The 22,782-nt window shown below is 32.6% G+C and overlaps 1 protein-coding gene across 1 annotated transcript in view; it reads left to right on the top strand.

Annotated features, from left to right (window-relative positions):
* Nucleotides 1-22,782, top strand: part of Pdss2 (Decaprenyl diphosphate synthase subunit 2) — a 34,479-nt gene that overhangs the window by 6,563 nt on the left and 5,134 nt on the right. Inside the window, exons 2-4 of the mRNA XM_068774167.1 lie at nt 1,313-1,444; nt 2,295-2,483; nt 15,541-15,677. Coding sequence (XP_068630268.1) covers nt 1,313-1,444; nt 2,295-2,483; nt 15,541-15,677 — 458 coding nt within the window. The remainder of the gene's footprint in view (nt 1-1,312; nt 1,445-2,294; nt 2,484-15,540; nt 15,678-22,782) is intronic.

Here is a 22,782-nt window from a genome sequence, read left to right as displayed (position 1 = left end):
AACGTATTCGCGTGCAAAGATAATGAAGTTATTTTCGTGTTTAATTATTCAGTTTAATTGACTGGCTTTTTATGAATCGTATAACTTACTTGTACAATGGAGAATGGTTCATAGATTATCATTTCAGCCGACAGAAGTTTACTACTAGACATTGGCCTCCCACAGATACACAATCGATTGGAAGCGACCAGTATGCGGGTTCAGATGAACTTAACAAGATCATTTATCCACGTTACATTCAGAATATCTACATCCATGCCGCAAAAATCTGTTTATCCGTATTTATCTAACATCTCTTCAATCCTTTTTCGTTGCGTTCTAATGTGTATTGTCCGTGCTATGTATTCCAAATATATAGCCCATTCTTCATCGGCCATTTAAAAATTGAACAATAGACCTATAAACTTTAGGTGTATGAAATGATAACTGGTTCTTCGTCTAAATATAGGAAAGCCTATATTTTAACAGATTTAATTTTTGAAAATAATTTCGATACAGGCTTTATATTCTCTATAAACATTCCATCGTCATTTATTTGCATTATATTAATCCTAAAGATATAGAAAAGTAGGCTTTACTGTATATTCATTATTGGTAAGCATAAAAACAATAGGTTTCAATACTTAAGTTTAATGTCTATTTTTTATTCGAATATATGTGTGTCATGACCAGTTGAAAATTAAATCGAGATAAATAACGTTTTACAATCATTATCCATGTCATCGACACGGTACAGTTTCAGACCGGACAAGTTGTGAAACCAGTTGACAAAATGAATCGAAACCATTCCGATACAATGCAACCACTTGTAGCCTTTATGACACACCGACGCGCTTAATTGACTGGTGCTTTACTAATGAGGTTTTATATATTCATTATCTGTGGCACCGATAAATTTAAAGTTTCTTATTTTTTACTAGACATTATTGGTATATGGCTTTGCAATAGAAAAAAAAATAATTAATGTATAATACAATATTTGACAGCGATCACTCTATTTATTGATTAAAAGAGAAATAATACATGTTTATGTGAATTATAAATACTGATCTATACATCTCTTCAACAACTATATAATTCTGCAAAGCGTGAATTGTCAAACGCGCGAAGTTCATATCGAACTGTCAAACATGCAAGAAGTTCTCAGCGAATAGTCAAACGCGTAGTTTCACTAGTAAATATAAAAAATATTACGATATTAATAAAAAAATTAGTAGTCTTTATCAAGTAGCGTTATCAGGGGCAATAGATATTAATTTTTACATATAACTTCTTTGCTTATGTTTATAACAAAGGTTTGTATTGTCGCTAGGAATCTGATTTACAATGGCAAGAACAACATGCAGGCGTGGGGCCTCATTGTTCTTTTGGTGTCGAAGGCAGCCGGTCACAGCCCCGAAATACCCGACATGGAGCAGGACAAGGCTGCTGGAGTTCTGCACAGGTATGTGATTATATTCCCACTCTCGGTAAAGAAGCTTCCTCTAATATTACGGCTTTTCAGATCTTATAGCTCTTGTTACAAACAACAATAATGGGTTGCCCGATAAGTAAACAAAATTTAGTTATTATTCACTAGATACATTCAAACTCGTGGCCTATGATGACTATAAGTCTAATTTAACCACGAGAATACCAGCTAAGTTAATCTTACATTTTATAAACTTACCTATTGAATAGGGGTGTCTAATTTCGAACAAAGTTGTTATATATAGATTTTAATTGTCAAAATATTGTAACCAATATTAAAAATGATTTTATTATTTTTATAGATACACACAAATATATTACTTAATCACGCACGATGCCTTTACAAAGTAAAATATTAGGAATTATTTTACAATGATGTAATTTTAACATTTTTGCATATAAATGTTTAGTGGTACTAAAGAGCAATGACAAAGTTTATATTATGATGTTATGTAAATTAAAATGAAAGCTTAAAATACATTTCTGTTATTAGACAGCTTGACATTATATTTGATTTCTTATATATGCCAAAACGTTTTTACAACACCGCCTAACTTCATTCACTGTGGAACATTTAAGTGTAAACTAACTATAGGAACCTTTACGCAGGTATATAATGCAGTGAGGATGGGCACTGATTTTCAGAAAGGATCCGTTTATTTGTATTATTTGCACATGTTTGTATCCGAAATAGTAATTCCCCCTTCACTACCCTATCTTTGTCTCTCTTGATTACCGACTCTAGCAAGTGAGCAAATCTTACCATTTCATAAAAATCATTCGTTAATATACGGAAGAAACAATGTAATGCATTGTTTTGTCAGCCAACGCGCATTGGCCGAAGTGACGGAGATGATCCGGACCTCGCACTTGGTGCACAAGGGTCTGGTGAACATGAACGCGCCGCAGGTGGGTCCCGGTGACCCTGACGACATGATGTTCGGCAACAAGATTGCACTCCTCGGCGGTGACTACCTTCTCGCCAACTCCTGCTCCGAGCTCGCCAATCTTAGGTAAGTTTCACGATGTATATAAAACCATGCTATATACATATGTATGTTTATGTATATATGTATGTTTTATACACGTTAAAACCTATTATTTATAGTTCTACTGTTTCCATACTATGGTTGTCTAAAAGAGATTGCCTTGTGTCATAAGACCGCCCAATGTATTTTTAAGTTTATTATTATGTAACTATTTAAATGTATCCTAGTGTGTAATAAAGAAATTTAAATTAAAATTAAATTATATATACTCTCTCACGAACCTTTTACGTAAAAATAAAGCAACGGACTTTCATAAAAACTTACAAGGGAATTGGTCATTTGTTTAAACATTAACTATTTTTTTCTTTAGCAATGCGAAATGTTAATTACTAGCAGTAAAATACTGCAAGGAAAAATTGTAAATCATAATTAATTTTAATATGAGCATTTTCAAAATTCGAATCAGTAATTCGAATTTTGAAAACGCTCTTACTTTATTATCATAACGTTATTTATTATTTCCGTAACTATTGATTTTTGGATTGCGCGTATACTATTTGACAGAGGAGCTATACATTCACCACTTTAAAGCTACATATAAGATAACGCTGTTATTTACTGCCTTTCAGAGACATATTGTTTGCATTACTTCGGTTATTTAAGATACTTTCCATCTATATTTACACAGAAAAACAAAAAAGGGCTATGAATTCTCACGAAAATTAAATATAACAGTCAAAATAAAATTACATACCATTGCAAAATCGAAAGCGTTTAAAAAAAAATAACGGGTTTATATTGATTTATTTATTACAATAAAATCAATAATAGAAAATGAATCGGAAACGGAATTTTTTTATCTAACGCCATATGTCTTTGGCCAACTGTTTTATGGCAGAGTTCCACTTTCGAAAACCGGTTGCAAATTGTCGAAATTCGTACCATCACAATCTGTGCTACCATTGCTAAGCCAACTACTGTGAAATATCTGCGCCTTCTATTCAATTATAGACTTTAACACTTTCGATTTACGAGCTATTTTAAATTTAACATCGTCGTTGCAAAACTTCGTCGGTATGTTAATGTTTTTAAGGAGTAGAAACTCAGGATATTAAAATTCTTCTAATTAGGTTATAGTGTACCTCAGATAATTTTAGTGGTAGCGAGTAGTCGTCATATGGATTATAATTTTTGAGGAAAGACGATGGACAAGTTGTTATTGGCAGGTCTACTTTGAGAGGCTGCGAAGGTAACTATCACCTTAGATTCCGTACTTTCGGCAAATCCACATATAGGTTTGTAATAAGATCTGTAGCCTACACCCAGCGTCTTGCCACGAGCATATCAAGGTCCTTTCTTCATTCTGTGAATATATATATATATATATATATATATGTATATATATGTATATATATCACTTTTATCGACTACGCTAAACGTCACGATCTATCACGAAATTTATATAAGTGTACAGAAAACCGAGACACGAGGGTCTGACATACCTATCTGAAGAAGAGTGAGGCAAGGCAATCCTCTCTCAACTAAACTTATTACAATGGAACTACAACAGATTTTTGACAATATTAACTTGCAGGAGGAAGGGATTAGAGAAAGAAAAGATTAGAGTTAAACATGTGTCCAGTTCATTTTCCAATTGTCCCCGTCGGCGTAGACACCACGGTCAGAACCTTAAGGTTCCAGGAATTATCAGTAATGAGCGCTAACAATGCTACTTCACAATCCTTTCGGCTATTTCGGTTACGCTCGCCAAATAGTGTTATGTTCCAAATAGAACAGAGTTGTAAACGAAATGACTACAATGCCGGTCAATGATTCTAGATGACTTGTGTATTATACACTTGTCATTAAGTAAAAGATTTGCTCGTAATATTTTGGTAATAAAAATATTTAGACGTAGGTACATATTACTAACTCCCGTGTTGTTAAAATGGTCGGATGACAAGCCCTCGCGGAATCTCCGGAATCCTTTCGATCTTTGGAATCCTGACTACACTGTATTTGACTAAGAAAATGTCGAATATCCTTCTGATCCCCAATTCTTGATTTGTTTTTCCGACTAACTTAATTGAGCATCTGAAAACTAGCCCTTTTTCATTTTTAAGCAATTTTATTATGCGGCGTCATTCATGAGGAAGTAACAGGTTTGCTTCATCATCACCATCATCATAATTTCAGCCACCAATTAAATAAAATTAACATTAAATTTGAAAGGAAATTAAAAAAAGGTCAATAGCAATTGTAACGACTTCCTCAACTTTCTCCAGCAACAGTTACGACCGAGGTGACCTCAGTAAAGTACACAAGATTTAAAGTGCTCTTAGTTACCTTTTCTCATAAACACTTTGCAGTAAAGAGATAAAATTGACGTATAGGAAAGGTCGCTGCACTGACTGACGTCCGGTTCGCCTTCACAGGGCTGCGGGTTCAAAGCCTCCGTTCCGACAATGACAACATTCTTCGAATCTTTCCGATAAGCCGCTGGTTTGTTATTTAACGATCCTTTATTAATTGTACTCATGTCCGATGTCACATAAATTATTCTGGTCTTCCCACACTCAAGGTCGGAAAAAATACTACTCATCTTAAAGTTTATGTGTTTTCCTATAAGCATAACTCTGATAATATGTAAAAGTTGCGTTTTTCGTTAAAAATATAAAGTTGCGAAAGATCACTACTTATCATATTGACATTTACAGATTTTTCCTTTTTCTTATTTTTTGATAGTCCCTCTCTTTCCTCCTATCATATTGTTGGAACGGGGACTTTACAATTTCAGACACAATAATTTTATCACTTATTTCTTTATTTATAGTTTTCCTCTTTCTTATTTCACAGTATCTTTCGTTCAATTTCTTTCCTTACATCCGTAATAAAGTCTTCCACTCTTTTGGCATTTTTGTCATTCTTTCACCCATAACCTTATTATCCATGAACATTCTTAAAATATTACGGTTTTTATTCCAAGTATTATTATCACAGTTTTCTCACCACATTTACTTATTTACTTTATTCTGGTTATCATCTGCTAATTTTTATTATTTTATTTGACTAGTTTATGATTTATCTTAAACTCAGTAACTACTATATATATTACATTACTATGGTCTTACACCCATTGACTAATTTTTGTTCCTTTCAATAACCTTTCCATTGCTCTGCAATACTTTAGAAATGATGGGCGTCACTCATTGTTGCCCAAGAGGAAGCTGATAATTTCGCCTTCTATTTTTCTCCCCATCTCCAGCTCACACTTCTCTGGATCTATTGTTGTTTAGAGCCGGGAGGCAGCTAAGGACGCTAAACCTAAAGCCTCTTTTTTAGATTTAAATCAGGAGGCTTCTTTGGGTACCTCGATTTAGGCAGTTAATTTAGATAATGCACCGGATTAGGAGGAACAAACTCTTAGGTCTTTTGGTCGGTGGTAAAGATCCCTGAGAGAGAACTCGTAAAAAAACCCTATAAAAGCGTAAAGTTTACTATGGATTTATGTTTATTACTGTGAATCTGTATTATGTATTCTGTATTTATTCTGTATTATGAAAAAGATCTCAAAATAAAAACGCGTCTGACTTTGTTGTGGATTTTTCTCTAGTCAGGGTGCTTCTGGAATGTTCAAACTTTAAAAGATGCCATTATAGAGAAGTTTAATTTGATTTTAGTTTCTGTCCAATTGGGCACTTCTGGTATTATTTTCATGACATACACAAGTGATTATAAATGATTGAAAGTGAAATATACTTTGACGTAACGTGAACTAGAATCAAATATAGCATTTTTGTAATGGAATTGCTCAATTTAAATGTTCGAAGCTACTGAAGTCGCCCTGATTTGAGAAGTTTCCGCAATCAATATTGCCAAATTGTTCAATTTTGTGACCATTTTCACTCGATCCGCTTCTATAATTAAAGTAAACTTTATACGTACTTGAAAACAAAGTAAAGGTAGGCTATGTAATTATCCCATTACGACGAATAAAAGTCATCGATAATAAACATTTTAACCCAACTAGTGTGGCATTGTCCTTTCCTCGTATAAATGGCGTCAGAATTTTTAATGTTTTTAATTGACTGATTAATTTTGATTTTTATTTATACTTTTCAACGTTTTGTACTTCGCTTCAGAAGTTTCCGGATGCTATATTTAATAACGATTGTAATTAATATATTTCTTGTTTTGAATTTACGATTTTTAATTTTTTACCAACTTTTAGAAACGTTTTTAAATACGTACAGACAGTTTAAATGTATTATTTTCTATATTTCAACCACATCATTATCTATGGTTGTATCTCTTTTGTCGAACTATAAATGTCTTTGTCTCAGCTCATAGGCCTCCACTAAAGATATCTATGGGGGGGATATATTACAATCGCATGTTTGGCAGGCGGGTTTGCGATCGCTGTGTAGTATGGTACGCAGAGAATGCTGCTGCCCATCCTCTGGAAACTTGTTTGTAAACAGTGACAACCTTATATAGTTAATGCACAAAGTGTGAAACATTATAAGATTATATCCCGAGAATAGAATTCGTAATAATGTAATATTTAATTTTTGCTCGTGATTTATAGAAAATACGACTCATGACGAGCTAAGACGAGCTTTTTTTACGATATATATATCGATAGAATTGCAAAATTTTGTGTACGTTCACACTTAGATAGATGGTGAATAATAATTAAATTTAACAGTAATCCGAATTTTTAAAAAGCTTTTTCTTACTTCATTCTCATTACTTTATTTATTTCTTAAACCATTATTTTTGCATTGGTTGTATCATACATTAAGTAATTGGCAGCTATACATTCTCCTTTTCAAATGATTTACACTTATAACCAATCAATCTATATAATAAACAAGCTTAGTGTTAAGTAAATATAAGAAAGGACCAATATCTAGCCACCTCCGCACATGCAGTGGTTGTCGTGCATGAAAGTGCACCGCCCGCCAGCCCGCTCGTAAATGCGCATGCGACAGACAATGCCAACTACACAACCGCCACCGTAAATTCACTCAACACGTGTTTCACCCCTCCACGGGGCATCTTCAGGAGTTGTTACACAGATTAGTGCTAAACACCGAGTCAGGAGGGGAGGGAGGACTGACAAATTTCAATAAATTATAAAATAAAAAAAATGTACAAAATCCTACTACGGTGTAGAGGATTTTAAAAAATTATGTAGATTACTAATTAACTGCTGTATAAACGTAAATTATTTATTCACTTTGCCAAATCAATTTCATCCCGTTCAAAGTAATCTCCGTCCGGTAAAACGCACTTTTTTCATTCCTTGAAGCAGTCGGAATAGTCTTTCAGGTACAGCCTTTAAGACCTTCTTAGATTTTGTTTTATCCTCTCAACCGTGTTAATATGGCGTCCCCGTATAGGATTTTTATTGAATAGTCAGAAGCCGCACGGAGCCAAATCAGAATACGGTGGTTGCGGAATGATGTTGAGTAGAGTTTTTGACGCATGAACCAAATGATATCACAACTATTGACGAACAGCCGCTTGGTAAATGTTATAGAGGACCTACGAGTACCAACCTAAGAAAAAAAATTACCTGCCTTCCTAATGCCCAGGAGTTTTAAATGACCATTTGATTTTACTTTTTGAACACGGTATTTAAATAATTTTTAAAATCATAAATTGATATCCAGGCTTCAAAACTCCGAGCTATCACAATACTGCGGTTTATATATCTTAGTGTGTTATCGCGGTTAAATCAACCATTTTAAATAATGACAAAAGTTATTAAATTGAATAATGAAGACGACAATTAGAAATACAATACGAACGTATTGTTATCAATTCCATTTAATGTATGCAATTATTGTTAGCAGATGTGACAAAAACAAGTAAATTTTAATGTAAAGACATCGTGAACGTAAAATATGGATTATGAATAATACTTTAAAGAATGGCTTTAAAGGTTTTATTCAAGATATACAGATGCACACTCGTTTATTGCCAAGCATTTTACTGAATACTTCTTTTTATTCGAATGCTTCGTCTTGCTGAACAGACCGAAAAAATTTGGACACAAATAATTGTAAATTATAATTGCTTTAATTGTAAAACTTAAAAAATCAAACCACAAAGTAGTTGTAGATCTTTCCCTTTAAAAAAAAATTACAACGATACCGCTGATGATTTTTTTTATTAGGGATCATAAACATGGAAGTTGAGTATGGATGTAAGGCTTAAGAGGGGTAAAAATATAGCTTATTTACTGTTAATTAATGTGTAGTACAACTTTATCAGAAATCAATGATTTTGGAAATAATTAATAATGATAATAAACTAAGAAAAAGCGTTTTTTTGTTCCTGCAGACTGTACTACCAGAAGTTATGTATTATATTTCAGAGTGATAATTTATTATGGCTGTAGAGCTTTTACGTCTTCTTACAATCAGTTTGTATATAAATCCCAGTCCACGCGGTAGAACAAAGCTCGCATTCTCTATTAAATATTACAATGCTAATAGATAGAGAAGAATTCCGCATGCCAAATGTGTAATTTCAAACCGTTAACCGTTCTAAACTAGGTACCATGATCGCGTATAAACAATTAAACTTTCACTGAAGTCCAAATTCGAGGTGCTTCCAATTATTGTTAATTAGTTGATATACATAAAAAATATGATAATTTTGCACTAGATCTTTCAAATTACCTTTCACGACCCGCATTCGTATTCTTATTTAGAAATAGCTGCCCCACAGACATACACAGACGTCTTTATAATAAATAACAAATGCATACAAAAACAAATTTTCTGTTTCATTTACAGCAAGATCAGTAATATATGATAGTTACAAATATCTATTTTTATTAACTGTATTTTATACGGAAAAAAGCCAGGCATTGTTGTAATAAAGTACCTCGAATTTTTTTTTTAATTTAATGAACCCTTTTTGACTCTTAAATAAGATTTCAAAATAAAAATTAATGTAATGGCTCTCGACCATTTAGTTTTTCGTCCGTTTAAGTTTGTAAAATATATATAACTAACATTACCCCTTAATGCTAATTGTTATGTTTATGCTAATGTGTAGTATGCTTTAACATTATCATAATTATTATGTTAGCCTAAAACACCCACAGCTGGTAAAGAATTTGTGAAGAATAATAGATGAATGCATAAATAACATTGAGAAGGAAAAAAGATGGGAAAAAAATAATATTTAATAGGCACTATTTTGCGGAAGTCCATCCTAAGTAAGAAAAGGACCAATATTTAGCCTCTTCCGCACATACAGTGGTAGTCGTGCAACAAAGTGCACCGCTTGCCAGCCCGCTGATAAATTCGCATGCGGCAAACAATGCGAATTACACAACTGCCACCGTTAAATCACTCAACACGTGTTTCACCCCTCCACGGGGCATCTTCAAAAGTTATGTTACACGGATTAATGCCAAATACAGAGTCACTTTGACTCTGTGTGCTTGCGGGCAGTGCACTTTGTTGCACGACTACCACTGCTATCGCTTGTAACGGATCAACGTAGAAAATCTATAGTACCCGGCAATAAATATTGCACATCAGCCTTTGGAAAGAGACAATCGGGTAATTTCGGCTTTGTAGAGCATTATCTCTGTCCCACACTACATATGTGACGTTTTGTCAGACGTGCGAAAGAGATAACGCTCGACGAATCCGAAATTAGCCGATTTTCTATTTCCAAAGGTCGATGTGCAATATTTATCGCCGGGTATTGTAGAGTCTACAGCCTTAATGTTTATTAAAAGCTTAATAGATATTCTTAAAATTATTGTTATAGTATGAAGAAAGAAGTATTTACATAACAGACATTACATAATAGCAAACGTCAATTGTTTGTTCAATGTAGTTTTTACGTGTAGAGGTTTATGTAACTTGATATTACTCAATTTGGAATACAAAAGATGGCGTATTTTCCGGATGATGTACACATTTGCATTTGACGTGTTTGAAGTTGTGCTGCCAGCCGATTAAGGCTTTGTGCAACTTCATTGAAATTAGGTCCGCGGAAACAGGAGTTCCGCGGGCGAAAAATTTACGCTGGGTGATCGTATTCCAGTTACATCAAAGTACAAACGAAGAGGGCAACGTTTTTAATGTAAAGAGTGAAATACTAAATTAAAAATTCATGGTGGGTGCCAACTATTTCATGATCCGACAAATATAAAATTAATATTCATATTTATAAACCATGTTCATTTATTAATTTAAATACAGAACAATGTATATTAAAGATGTTAGCAAGAACAATGACATATTTTTAATATAAAATTATTTTGATGGGATATTTGGGTTGTCATATCGTCTGCAATTTGTTCATAATCGATCGTAAACGTTTTGAATTTCTTGTCTATATTGACAACAGTTTAAAGGCGCACGCAGGACGCTATTGCCCATCCATGTATGATCATTCTATGAATTAACAAAGTATGAATTATATAAGATTGTACCCTGGGAATCGAACGTGCGATCTACAATTTCAAATCTGAGTCCTCTACCACTAAGCTACTAGTGTGTCACGCAGTGTTTTATATCTACTGTTAATGTAGGAAAGTTGATATAATTTATTTATATATATTAAAGAACCCACTTGGCGACCGACGACGGTCAAGGTGTCGGGAAGTTACTTAGTAATTCTGGAATTTCGAAATATAATTCCGGTAATTGGATCTAATTCTTAAACGTTTCTAATTTATTAAAGAAAATGCTGTTTAATAAACTATTTTTTGAACAAAAAGTATGCAAAGTCTAATTTAATTATTTTAAGAAAATTCTGGAAAATAAAAAAGGAAAAATGTTATGAGTTCTCAGTGCCACTCTTAGGAAGTCGTTGAATACGGGCAGCGCAGGGCTGATCATCGTAGCGATCTTTCGGGGAGACCTTGCAGAAGGCTTCTATCAGCTGACATGATGAAGCTGATAATGATTTTAAAAAATTACGTCAATAGTACAGGGGAAAGTGCGATTACTCATTTATATTAATTAGTTCACATATGTTCATGAATTGAAACCTTGTATTTAAATTTCCTTAAAAATAACACGTTTCTCCGATACCATAGACAAAAAATTACATATCTATGCTACCATTGCGGTATGGCATGTTTAAATTTCTCTTTAAACATGTAATAACAATTTAGTTTAATGAATTAAAAATTTATCAAATTGTTAATATTTTATCTATTATCTATATTGCTACAATCATGTAATAACACTTAAAAATGTTTATGTTTACCATAATCATTTTAAAAAGTAATGTTATTGGATATATATGAGCATTTAATTGGTTTTCTAATCGACCGCAAGTGCAATTAAACTGTTATTGAGTGCTTAACCAATGAGTGTGGTCACACAGAAACAGATCTGTAATGATATAATAATTATTGGAGTATATTTAATAAGATATAGTGAAATGTAAGGTTAGGTTAAGAACAACGAGAAGGTTAAAAATTCTTGAATATATCTCTAAAAAATATATATCTTTTAAAAGCTGCGTTAGAGAATACAGTATATATTAAAATTCTATCTGTACAGATAATAAATCAGTATCTATTTGTTCGTGAAACTTCAAAATTACTTGACATATGTGGGAGTTTAGTTTTAGCAACAACATTAAAAAAAAAAACGAATGACTTCTGGTAAATTTTGACAAATTGTCAATTGACAAAGCATAGTTTACGACACGGATAAGCATTCATATTTACACACCAATATATATATATATATATAATAATATAATGTTGTTAGTACTTAAGTTTTCTTACATAATATGTCCATTAAGAGTTTCCTTTCCAATGCCGCCATTGTTTTTATTTAAAGCTGACAATTCTCTCTAGAAATAATATATAAATATCAATAGTGCAATTTCTAGAGATCTATTGTCGATTTTCGTCCCGGGAGTTCAGGTGGAATACCCTACTTTATCGTACTTATGACCGCAAATATTATATAGCCGTCATCCCCAGCGTCAAAAGATAAGACAGTAGTCTATTTAGATACAAATATTTGTCAGAATTAGGCGCAACAGAAGTTTATGTGAAATAGATAGACTATTTGTAGAAGCTATCTATTTTTATAGAGTTACCGAAACCGCTGTACCGCATCTTAAGAAAGCATGGCGAGGCAAGATTGCAAGATTTCCAGGCGGTGTTTTCTCCTCGGTGGAAGTTGTCCTTAAACAAGTTTCTATACAAATTCTAAACTGTAATGTTTTCTTACAAGTTTGTGTCACCGTTCTGGTATTCCGTGAGAGCGTGTTTACCGGTCTACCCCGTTATGGTCAGTTCCAGATACAGAAACTCATGGAATTGACTATAATCGTGAGAAGTTATTTTTGCCGCAAAACATTGTATGAAAGTCGGCTACAAATTTAGCCTTTTATCAGAATATTTTTGTGCGGGCTTAAAACACTAAACCAGTAATATGATTAATGAAATGTGAATATTCTAAAGAGTTATATGCATTTACAAATATTCTATTTTTATATATTTTTTTGAACCTTTGTTTCGTGGAGAGAAAAAAAAATTCGGGAGAACAATTTTTCCCCATACAAACCACAGAGTAAATATTCTTATAACTGTCAAACACTTGACATCAATTAATACAAAAAAGTGTTATTAGGTATAATAAAATTAGAAGTATCTAGAATCATGAACCTTTAGAGTGAAAATGTTGACACATTATTACTCAACTCTCAAAGTGTACCAGATAGAAGATTTATTTTTATAAGTTATAGTTTTTAATTGAAAAGACTACTAATAAATTGATCACACTGAAGTGCGTTTTATTTAAACAGGTCAATTAGTTATATGTAAGAGTAAAAGCTTTAAAGGTGTGAACGAATAAGTTATTTGTCATTAAAAAGCTAATAGCAGCTATTTTCCTTCTGCATAAAATGATCACTCTCAAATATGTTACATTATTTTTTTATTGGAAAGCGATATGCAAATAACTTCCGCTGGTACAAAGTCTGCACAATAATTAATCATAATATTTAGTAATCAGAATTTTGATACCGTTTCGTCTTATTATAACATTACGTTATTATTTCTAAAACCTTTGATTTCCTTATAAGGAGTACCGTACATAAATTGACTGCAAATGTATTACATAATATATTTAAACCATTAAACCTTCCATCTATAACCAATAATCCTATATATTATCTGCTATTACACGTGACAGGACAGTTACTAGTCGAAGTATGTCGAAGTAAGTAAATAAAACATTTGGAACACGTCGTAAATGTTTTCACTCTCAAAATAAAGGTAATGACTTGCAAATATTACGTCGGCAATGTGACCACAATCAGATGGTTTCGGCCGTTCGCTTTTACGCGTTGCGACGTATGGATCGAGAAAGTAGGGACCTCTTTTTAAAACTTGTTTCTTTGATTTTGTACTTCAACATTTGTTGTCCTATTCCGTGTTTTTATTTTATCCTTGCGTAAAGTAAAGCCTGTTCACGCATTTTCTCTATCGTACAGCGCATGATCCGTGATAGATTGTAAGCGACAAAGCTTCCGGTCGACAGGCGCCATGTGCCGCTCATATTTGATTTTTCTATGCTAAGCTATAGGCGCTCACAATGATTCCTTACAGGAAAATGACTATTCGTTAAAACTATGTATATATAAAACTCTAAAAAAAACCCTGTAGATATGGCTTGCCGAGATGGAGGCAAAATGTATGCCACGGCCTCGCGAAGTATCGAAGCAATTTATGTCAACATACTCCTGCGATTTTAATCAAACAGTACTTTTATAAAAAAGGATAAAAATGCAATGAAATTAACATTCTTAAAAGTATATACAGTTGTTTATTGCTATGCAGGGATGTTGTCACGTTAATTTTAACGATGAGAGGAAGATGCGAGACTGCAATAAAAAGATACGACATGCATTTTAATCGTTTCGTATGTTAAACTCGAAATTGTGTAAACATTCCATAAAATGTTGTAAATTACTTACAATTAATAAAAACATCGAAAATAGCAGATACATACATATCTGCTATTTTCGATGCTATATCTAGCAGTTGAGCTGAAAATAGCATGTATAATATGTTAGAGAAATAGCCACATGAGTGTTTTATAATGTTAAATAATTACGGTGATTACTCACTTTCAATAGACATAATTTTGGAGAATCTTCTTACATTGTACTAACAGCGTAATTACGTTTTAAAGGCTCGAGATAATTCTTCTTTTGTGTCGTTGATGCGTCTACCATCAATAACTACTTTTATATGATCACGTATTTACAAAATATATGTCAATCATATTAAAAATATGATACATACGGATATATCAAACCTTGTATTTTTATAACAATACGTTTAGGAACACACGCAGGCAAGCGCAAATCGTAAGGCGTCCATCCACTAGTTGGACAGACGACTTAGTTAAGGTTGACAAAATGCTATATAAGGGGGAGATCTGGTGCATCCCACGGTAGAAAATGGTGGTGATGATGAATTAAAAGTGGAATGATTTTCTTAATAATCATCTGGTTAATTTGTTAAGTTGTATAAGTACACCTATCCCCCGATTTACACGGTAGATACGTTCCTGAGAAAAACGTGTAAATCGAAAATTAAAAATTTTCAAGTCAAAACCGTGTAAATCGAAAAGCTTGCAGAAAATGCATAATTTTGTTATTTAACAGTTGTGATTTTTTTCAATATTTTTAGGTGTACATAGAAATAAAAATAAAATACATTGACAAGTTAAAATATTTAATATATTACCGAAACAATGTTTTTTTTATTTAATTGCAATACATTAAACAGAAGAACAAACCTTTATCACTGTCAGAAATTACTCTCATTCTTTTTTCGGAATCGAAGGTTCGAATTCACTTTCATCACTCGAAGTTATTTGTGCCGATTTGATGTTTGAAGCAGAAATATTACATTATGAGAGATGGTAATAAAATCGGTTATTAACAATTGCTTAAATTTTTTTGTGAAAACCGTGTAAAACAAGTACCGTGTAAATCGGGGGATAGGTGTACTTAAAAAATCTTTAGAAAGTGACATATTCAAATTTTGTGTAATCTTTGACAGGAACCAAGAGTTGGTGGAGCTAATGTCATCTGCGGTACGTGATCTGGCTGAGGCGGAGTTCCTGGGAGAGCGCGACGAACAGAACAATCCCCTGCCTTCTCGTCCTCTGCCCGAAGATCAAATAGAAGCCGCTTCAGGTAGGCAGCAATGATTACGAAACCTTCAGTTACAATTTATAACGTAATCAATATTTGTGTAGTTTATATATACTTTTATACAGGTTGATACATGTAAAAGTTTAAAGGGATGAATGTATAGTTCGTTTGCTGTCAATATAAAAAAACAATGGTTTCATAAATAATAAATAACATAATAATCATAGAATAAAAAAGTTTTTTCGAAATCGATTAATACATGTTAAAATTAATTATTGTTTACATTATGTTCCCACAGATTGTATGCCAGAGGTTACTGGCCTGTCACATTCCAAAAAAAAAAAATCAATGTAACATATTTCAAAGTAATCACTTAATACAGGTTGATCGAAAATATGTTTTCTATCAAACGATATATACGTGAAAAAAATGAGTTACACATCCCTTCATTCCCTTTTATATATTTAGCCAATTAACCTGTATGTTATTTTATATATAGATTACTTATGATGCTTAGAAAATGAGTTCGAATGAAGAATATCAATGAGCAACATTTTACTTTTAAACATTCTGTAGATATACTCTTAAGTTAAGCACTTAATGCTAAAGTTAACGATATAATATAAGATACTACCTTTCTAAGGTGTAAAAAAACTGAATAGTTCTTATTTCTTACGTCCGCGGATATGATAAGTTAATCTTTACAAATATTATTGAAATGTTTTTATTTATGTCTTACAAAAAAATAATAATTAATATGTTAAATCATTTATAACTAATATTGATGGTTAATATTCAACTGTCTTCCCTCAAATACAATTTAAGAATTAAAGGTGGAGAATAAATATGTTTTTAAAACTATACGGAAAATATCGTTCAATTGTTTTTATATATGCTGATATGCACTGTCCAAACCAATGAGGTAATCACATTTATTTGTCATTTTATGCATTAATCTCAAGTTGAAAGTCCACGGAAAAAGCTTTACATATTCAAGGGCGGGATTTCCCCTTTACTTTTTTATTTAATGTATTCTTAGTAACGACACTAAGTTTTTCAAATGTCTGTTCGATTTATTTCAATTTCAATTGTGCAAAATAACTATTAATAATGGAACAGAATTATATTTTTAAAGAAATAAAAAGTCGACACCTTAGTTTATTAACGCAAATGTAATTTATGTTTCATGAAAGACATTTCACAATCGCACAAATTCAGTTACAAATCTTTTTTTAAGATTCTAGAGCGATCTTTATACAATCTAAATATGATTTGTATCCATACATTAGAAACCAGTTAAAACCGGTCAAATCTTGTACTAGTCGCTTAAGTAATATTTACAAGAGCATGTAAGGTTCAGAAACACCGTCCGTGAGTCAGAATCGACTTTCACTCCGTTATTCGGCTGTCCAGCGCTCCGAGCGGCTTGATTCGTTTATGCCTTCATTAATAACTGGCGTATGTCCATCGTGTTTGAAACGGGACAATTACATCAGCAAAAAATTACAATTGTATCTACCTTATTACTTACCTATATGTCTCCATCTTTTTACAGTCATAGGTTTTTAAAGTTTATTTAGTACATGCTCTTGATTTGGTTTGCAATGTTTTCCTTGTACACAACCCGACTTTCACAGAATGTTTTTAAATAAAGAACTGTTCATACTTGATAGAAGTGTTATTAAAGTTTTCTTTCAGTCTCTTATTGGTAGTAATGTTAGCCAGGCAACGGAAGAATCTGCCACTTCTACTAATGTGTTCGTAATGTTTTTTTAAGGCCTAAATAACCCCAGCCTTGAGTATGCTATTGTTTATCCTTTACAGTATCTGTCTCTTATGCGAGACATTTTTTATCATTCATTTCCATACTTTATTTTCCTTTCTTACTTTGTCTTTCATCTGCTCACTACTAATTTTTCATTTTTATTTCTGTTTAATTTTTTTTTCAAATGTTCGTAATGTTAACCAGGTAATAGCAACCGACCAAGTAGAGGTTTGATCTTCGGGACCGCTCTTGCCAAGGTCCACACTCGATTTTTTTTATTGATGGTCCTCATTACTGGAAGTCTCGTTTCTCCGTCGTATTTTTGGGACATTCCTATTTTCACTCTCTCTATCTCATCCTTCACAATTTCTTCCTTTGTTCCCTCATTCATCTTTCATATTTTCTATCACTTTCACAGTATAAATTTACATTAATACTGTGAAAAACATTCACGCATCGCTTCCGATCCCTCGCCATATTTCTTGAAATTTTAATTACTATTATTTACAATTCCAATTAACTATATTTATTGTTCTTTCCTTCATTTTTTCTATTTCGTGCTATTTTATACAATACAATAATAACTTTCTCATTTTCTGTATAATAATTTCTTCGTAAAATATTAACTAGCGCAATATATTACAATGTCTTCTTACTCTTTTTCTTCTACCGTCGGATCAATCCATGTAACCCCTCTAAGAGATCTAACAGCCCAAAAGCTTCCTGATCAGATAATACTGGACTGGATGTAATAACTTAAGCCGACTTCCCCGAGTGAACTTTCGAGCTAAGTTACTTAAACAACGTTTATGCCAAGTGCCTTTCACTCTTTGCTCCCTTAAACCCGAGTCTGTTAATATCGATAGGAAAACATTGTAGATCTAGACCGAAACAGAATCAAATGAAAACTTAATCATAGTAGTGTAATACTTATGAAATTTGTCTCCTATGATGTAACAGGGAAAACATTGTATTCAACCAGTTGGTTGAATACAATTTTTTCCCTGTTTGTAAAGCGGCGATTAGATTATTTAATTCTCACAATGTATCTGATTAAGTTAGACTTACAATAGAAAGAAAGAAAGAAAAAAAGAAAAATGGTTTATTCATCATTGACGTAACTTTACAATACATAGGTATAAAAAAATGTTAATGTAACTAAGGCAAATAAATGTAGAAAGCAAAAATAAACAAACCAAAATAAAAGAAAATCTAAATGTGGAATCGAAAAAGGAATGAATGGATGACATTAAGAAGGATGATAGAGAAGCATGAAAATAATATTATTCAGTGAAAAAATGTTTACTGTACAAACACTTTGTTTTTCAATAGTAGGGGTGAACGAGAGGTTTATAAAAGGGCCATTTAAAAAAAAAAACATACAAATGTTACACGCTGTGACTAAAAGTAAAGAGGATAGACATGAGCGTGGTTGGAAGTTGACCAGTCACCATAATGTGTGTAAATTGCATCGCTAAGATAATTTTAAGTGATCTAGTGAAGGATCAATGGCCGCTGAAACAAACTACGCTACAATAATTAAATATAAAAAAATATACACAAAGTAAATACATAAATAGTATAAATAAATAGCACACTTAGTGTTAACTGTGATCGTTGCCAGTTACTCGGAGATTGGAATTATATTCTCTATACATAACTATATAACGAATTAAAATACATAATTACATCATTCGTTAAATATTCGTCCACACTTAGATCATCATCATTGAGTCCACAGCTGGACGTAGGCATCTCTCATACATTTCCAATAGTATCAGTTGAAAGCGGCTTGCACCCAGCGCCTTCTGACGTCTTAAAGAAGTCAATTGTCTACCTCATGAGTAGTCATTCTATAATCTATACGTTTACACTTACCAAAACATTTAGCTATTTATTTTTAGATACTTATTATCGTTTATATATATAGATAGATATATACGTACTTTGTCGCTGACATCGTTTTGTGTTTTATATTATACGTAATTAATATTATAATATTGATTAATGCAGTCTTTTATTATAAGTATGTATGTTAGTATAAATGTATGTTTTGCCTATATATACATGTTAACTATCAGTTATTTATATCTCTACTGTTTCCATACTATGGTTTTCTGGAAAAAATTACTTCGTGTGATAAGACCGCCCATTGTATTTTCATAATCTGTGTATATATTTTCTAGCGTGAAAAAAACGGTTTATTAAATGAATTTACAGTTTCAGGCTTTAGTCTGAATCTCTTTACAGTAACTAACCTCGAGGCGTGCCCACAGAAATCTCGGTTAGTGCTGTAAAAATATCACCAACACATGTACGTTTATAACTGGATCTTAGTTCTTCTTACCGGATTTTCGGGACAAATAGTAACACACGAACGATCGTATTTGCATGAGAATTAATGTTCAAACTCACGTACATTCTCGATTCATGTCAATATGCCGACTTGTTCTCTGCACAGAGCACTTACTCAACAGAGCCTTAAATTCCAAATATACAAACGGAGTTATACAGGATGATTACTAATAAGCGTGTTGTCGATTAATGTACGGTACACTTAAATAAAATGAAAAAAACGTAACTATAACAGAGTAAAAAACGTTTTCAAACCGATATTAATTATTGTTTATTATCTGTCCCTGCGAATTTCATGCTGCAAAAAGTTATTGACCAGTTGTATTCCAATATAAATAAATAAATTAATAAATAAAACTTTTTCAGAGTCGTCAATAGAGAGTGATTGAAAATTTGTGTAAAAACTTTAAGATTTTTACTGCCGAATGAGCTGTGCATTCACCCCTCTAATGCTTTAACATATAATCAATTAACCTGTAGATTTAATAACCAACGCTATTAGATATTTTGAAAAAACTCTAGAATATTTATCTTTATAAAACGTATTCTTTTTAGTGTTGTTCAAAACTACTCTGTGGCGGAACACAGTGACCCGGAAATTGACATGGCGATGAATGTGACATTTGTTTTAGCTTTTACGCATGGTAAGGTGTTCTGGGCGTCACATAAATGTTTAAGTACTCTGTTGGGTTGACTTTATTTTCTCTTAACACATTATAGCATTTATTTTGTGATCAATAAGACACGTATCTAAGCTTGAAACGCTATTTACACTACTAAATTTATTATATATGGTATATAAAGGTTTTTTGTGGTGAATACGAGAGGGTAGAGCCTATACAGGCTTCGTAAGACCCGTCATCGAGACGATGTTCGGGACAGGCTTTTCAGTGGGCGTCTATCGGCTGGTATGATGATGATATCTAAGCAATCTTGTGTGTGTAAAAGAAAACCATCGATAAAAGTCAGGCAGCGATGAAACGAAAAACTGACGTATCAGTCTATATATATATTCTAAGCTGTCACAATTCTGGGTAGAGATATCACACGCTTAATTTCATTTGAAGCTGAAGTTTCACTATGTACTGCACAATTCCAACACTCACGAATATAAACGTTGTAAAGAATGGTTTCCTTACGATGAACGAGATATCCAACATGAGGAGTATTCAGAAGCTCAGCAGTGAACGCGAGCTATTTTATCACCATAAATTAAGATCAAAATAGGGGATGTTACAAATATTACAAGATCACTAGAGTGATCAATAAACGTGAAATTTCATTCAGATTTTATTTAAGTGACTAAGTTCATTTTACACATGTAATTAAATGGTGAAAAGACTTAACTCATATATAGTTCACCGGAAAAATATCTATAGATACATTGAAAATAGACAGTGTCTCATACATTGCACAGTACTAATAGAGATTGAAAGAAATAATAAAACAAAAATCCTCTCAAACAACGCGACCTCAGAATTGGGGAAAACAACTTAGGAAGGTGTGACTATTCTAATCTACAGTCATACATATAGTTCGATTGAGACTGATTCAAACATAAAACTTATTAAGTATCATTATCTAAGTGTCTATAAAATGGAATTAGAAATGATGAGTTCCGTAGACGAATGTAAGCAACTAGCCCGGCGGATTGACTAGGTGAAGAGGTAGATAAAATGGCAGCTGGGGCCTTAAGATTCTGTGGTAGAGACCACGGATTGGAAAGTGTAGCTAAGGATGTTCACATGAGGTCTCGGCAGATGCTGAATTCAGGCAGCTTCCTACAATTCTTACTTGAAGTCTAAAGAGGATGGTTATGTTTAGCAGTAGACTTCAGTTAAAGACTACAAAAGAAAGACTAAATGACTTGACGCAGTTGGTTGCGACATTTAGTAAAGAACTATCTTAAATAGGCTCAGGAAAAACCTGCGTGATCGCATGACGGACATCAAAATTCTCCATTGTGTCCGTCAGCGAGGAACCGCTGGCCGCACCCTGAATGCAAGCGACGTGCTATGTGTACGAGTCTCGCATACAAAGCGTACTCGGCCATCGCTATTCTTGTGCTATTTGTTTGTATTCATATGTGTTTTCCCACTAATGTCTAAGACAACACATTTCCTCGACATTTTCTGGGTAATCTGTTCTATTTTTAGTGTTAAATATCGAGAAAGTACTTAAAAAAATATTGACAAAGCCTTGAGTCGTATTAAATACTATAAAAATAAAATATAACCTTTTATTAGCAGCGTTTTTAGTTATAATTTGTATAAATAATAGAAAAATGTATATATTTCAATATATACATTTTTCTATTATTTATACATATATATAATATTATTCCCTATTTCCCCTGTTCACTCCATAATTTGAGAAAGGCTTTATCGATTTCAATCATCTTTTTTTATTTTTCCATATTTTTAGAAGGTTCAAAGTTAAAACAAAATCTACAAAAACTAAATATTTTACAAATACGAAATTTCTCATTTTACAGTTCGCTTTAAGATTTCAAAAGGTTAATCATAGCTAAAACTCAACTAAGCTACAGATAAAATGACTGATTAAGGCACAAATACACTCTCAAACATATCATTATGTTCATTTTTATTTTGTTACCTTTACTTCCTTATACTTACCTTTACTACCTTATACCTTTGTAACTTTGTGCCTATCTGGCGGTAGTTTAACTAACACAGTTAGTTACACTGCCTATTGTTGTTAGTATCTATGTACAGTACCTAAGTCCTGGTAGTTTTTAACCTAATAAATATTATTTATTTATAGGTCTACGGGTTTACAAAATATAGGGAGTTGAGTCCTTTATCGGAAGAGAGATTAACAATTCGAAATGTACCCGTAACCGAATAGCAGTCCATAATTTGTTAGATGGAAATCATGGTCCATCTAGATCAGTGTTTTCCAGCGTGGGACCCACGCCCCACAGAGGGGAAAATTAATTGTTAAAGGGGGCAATTCAAAAGTGTACTCGACACAAGTTTAACCATTTCACTTTGACATAAAAATTAT

The sequence above is a fragment of the Battus philenor genome, unplaced genomic scaffold (assembly GCF_028537555.1).
Source record: "Battus philenor isolate CCGP_79_NKW_IND1 unplaced genomic scaffold, ilBatPhil1.0.hap1 SCAF_7, whole genome shotgun sequence".
Classification (NCBI taxonomy): domain Eukaryota; kingdom Metazoa; phylum Arthropoda; class Insecta; order Lepidoptera; family Papilionidae; genus Battus; species Battus philenor.
Note: the sequence above shows the minus strand (reverse complement) of the source record. Positions and strands in the feature narration are given on the sequence as shown.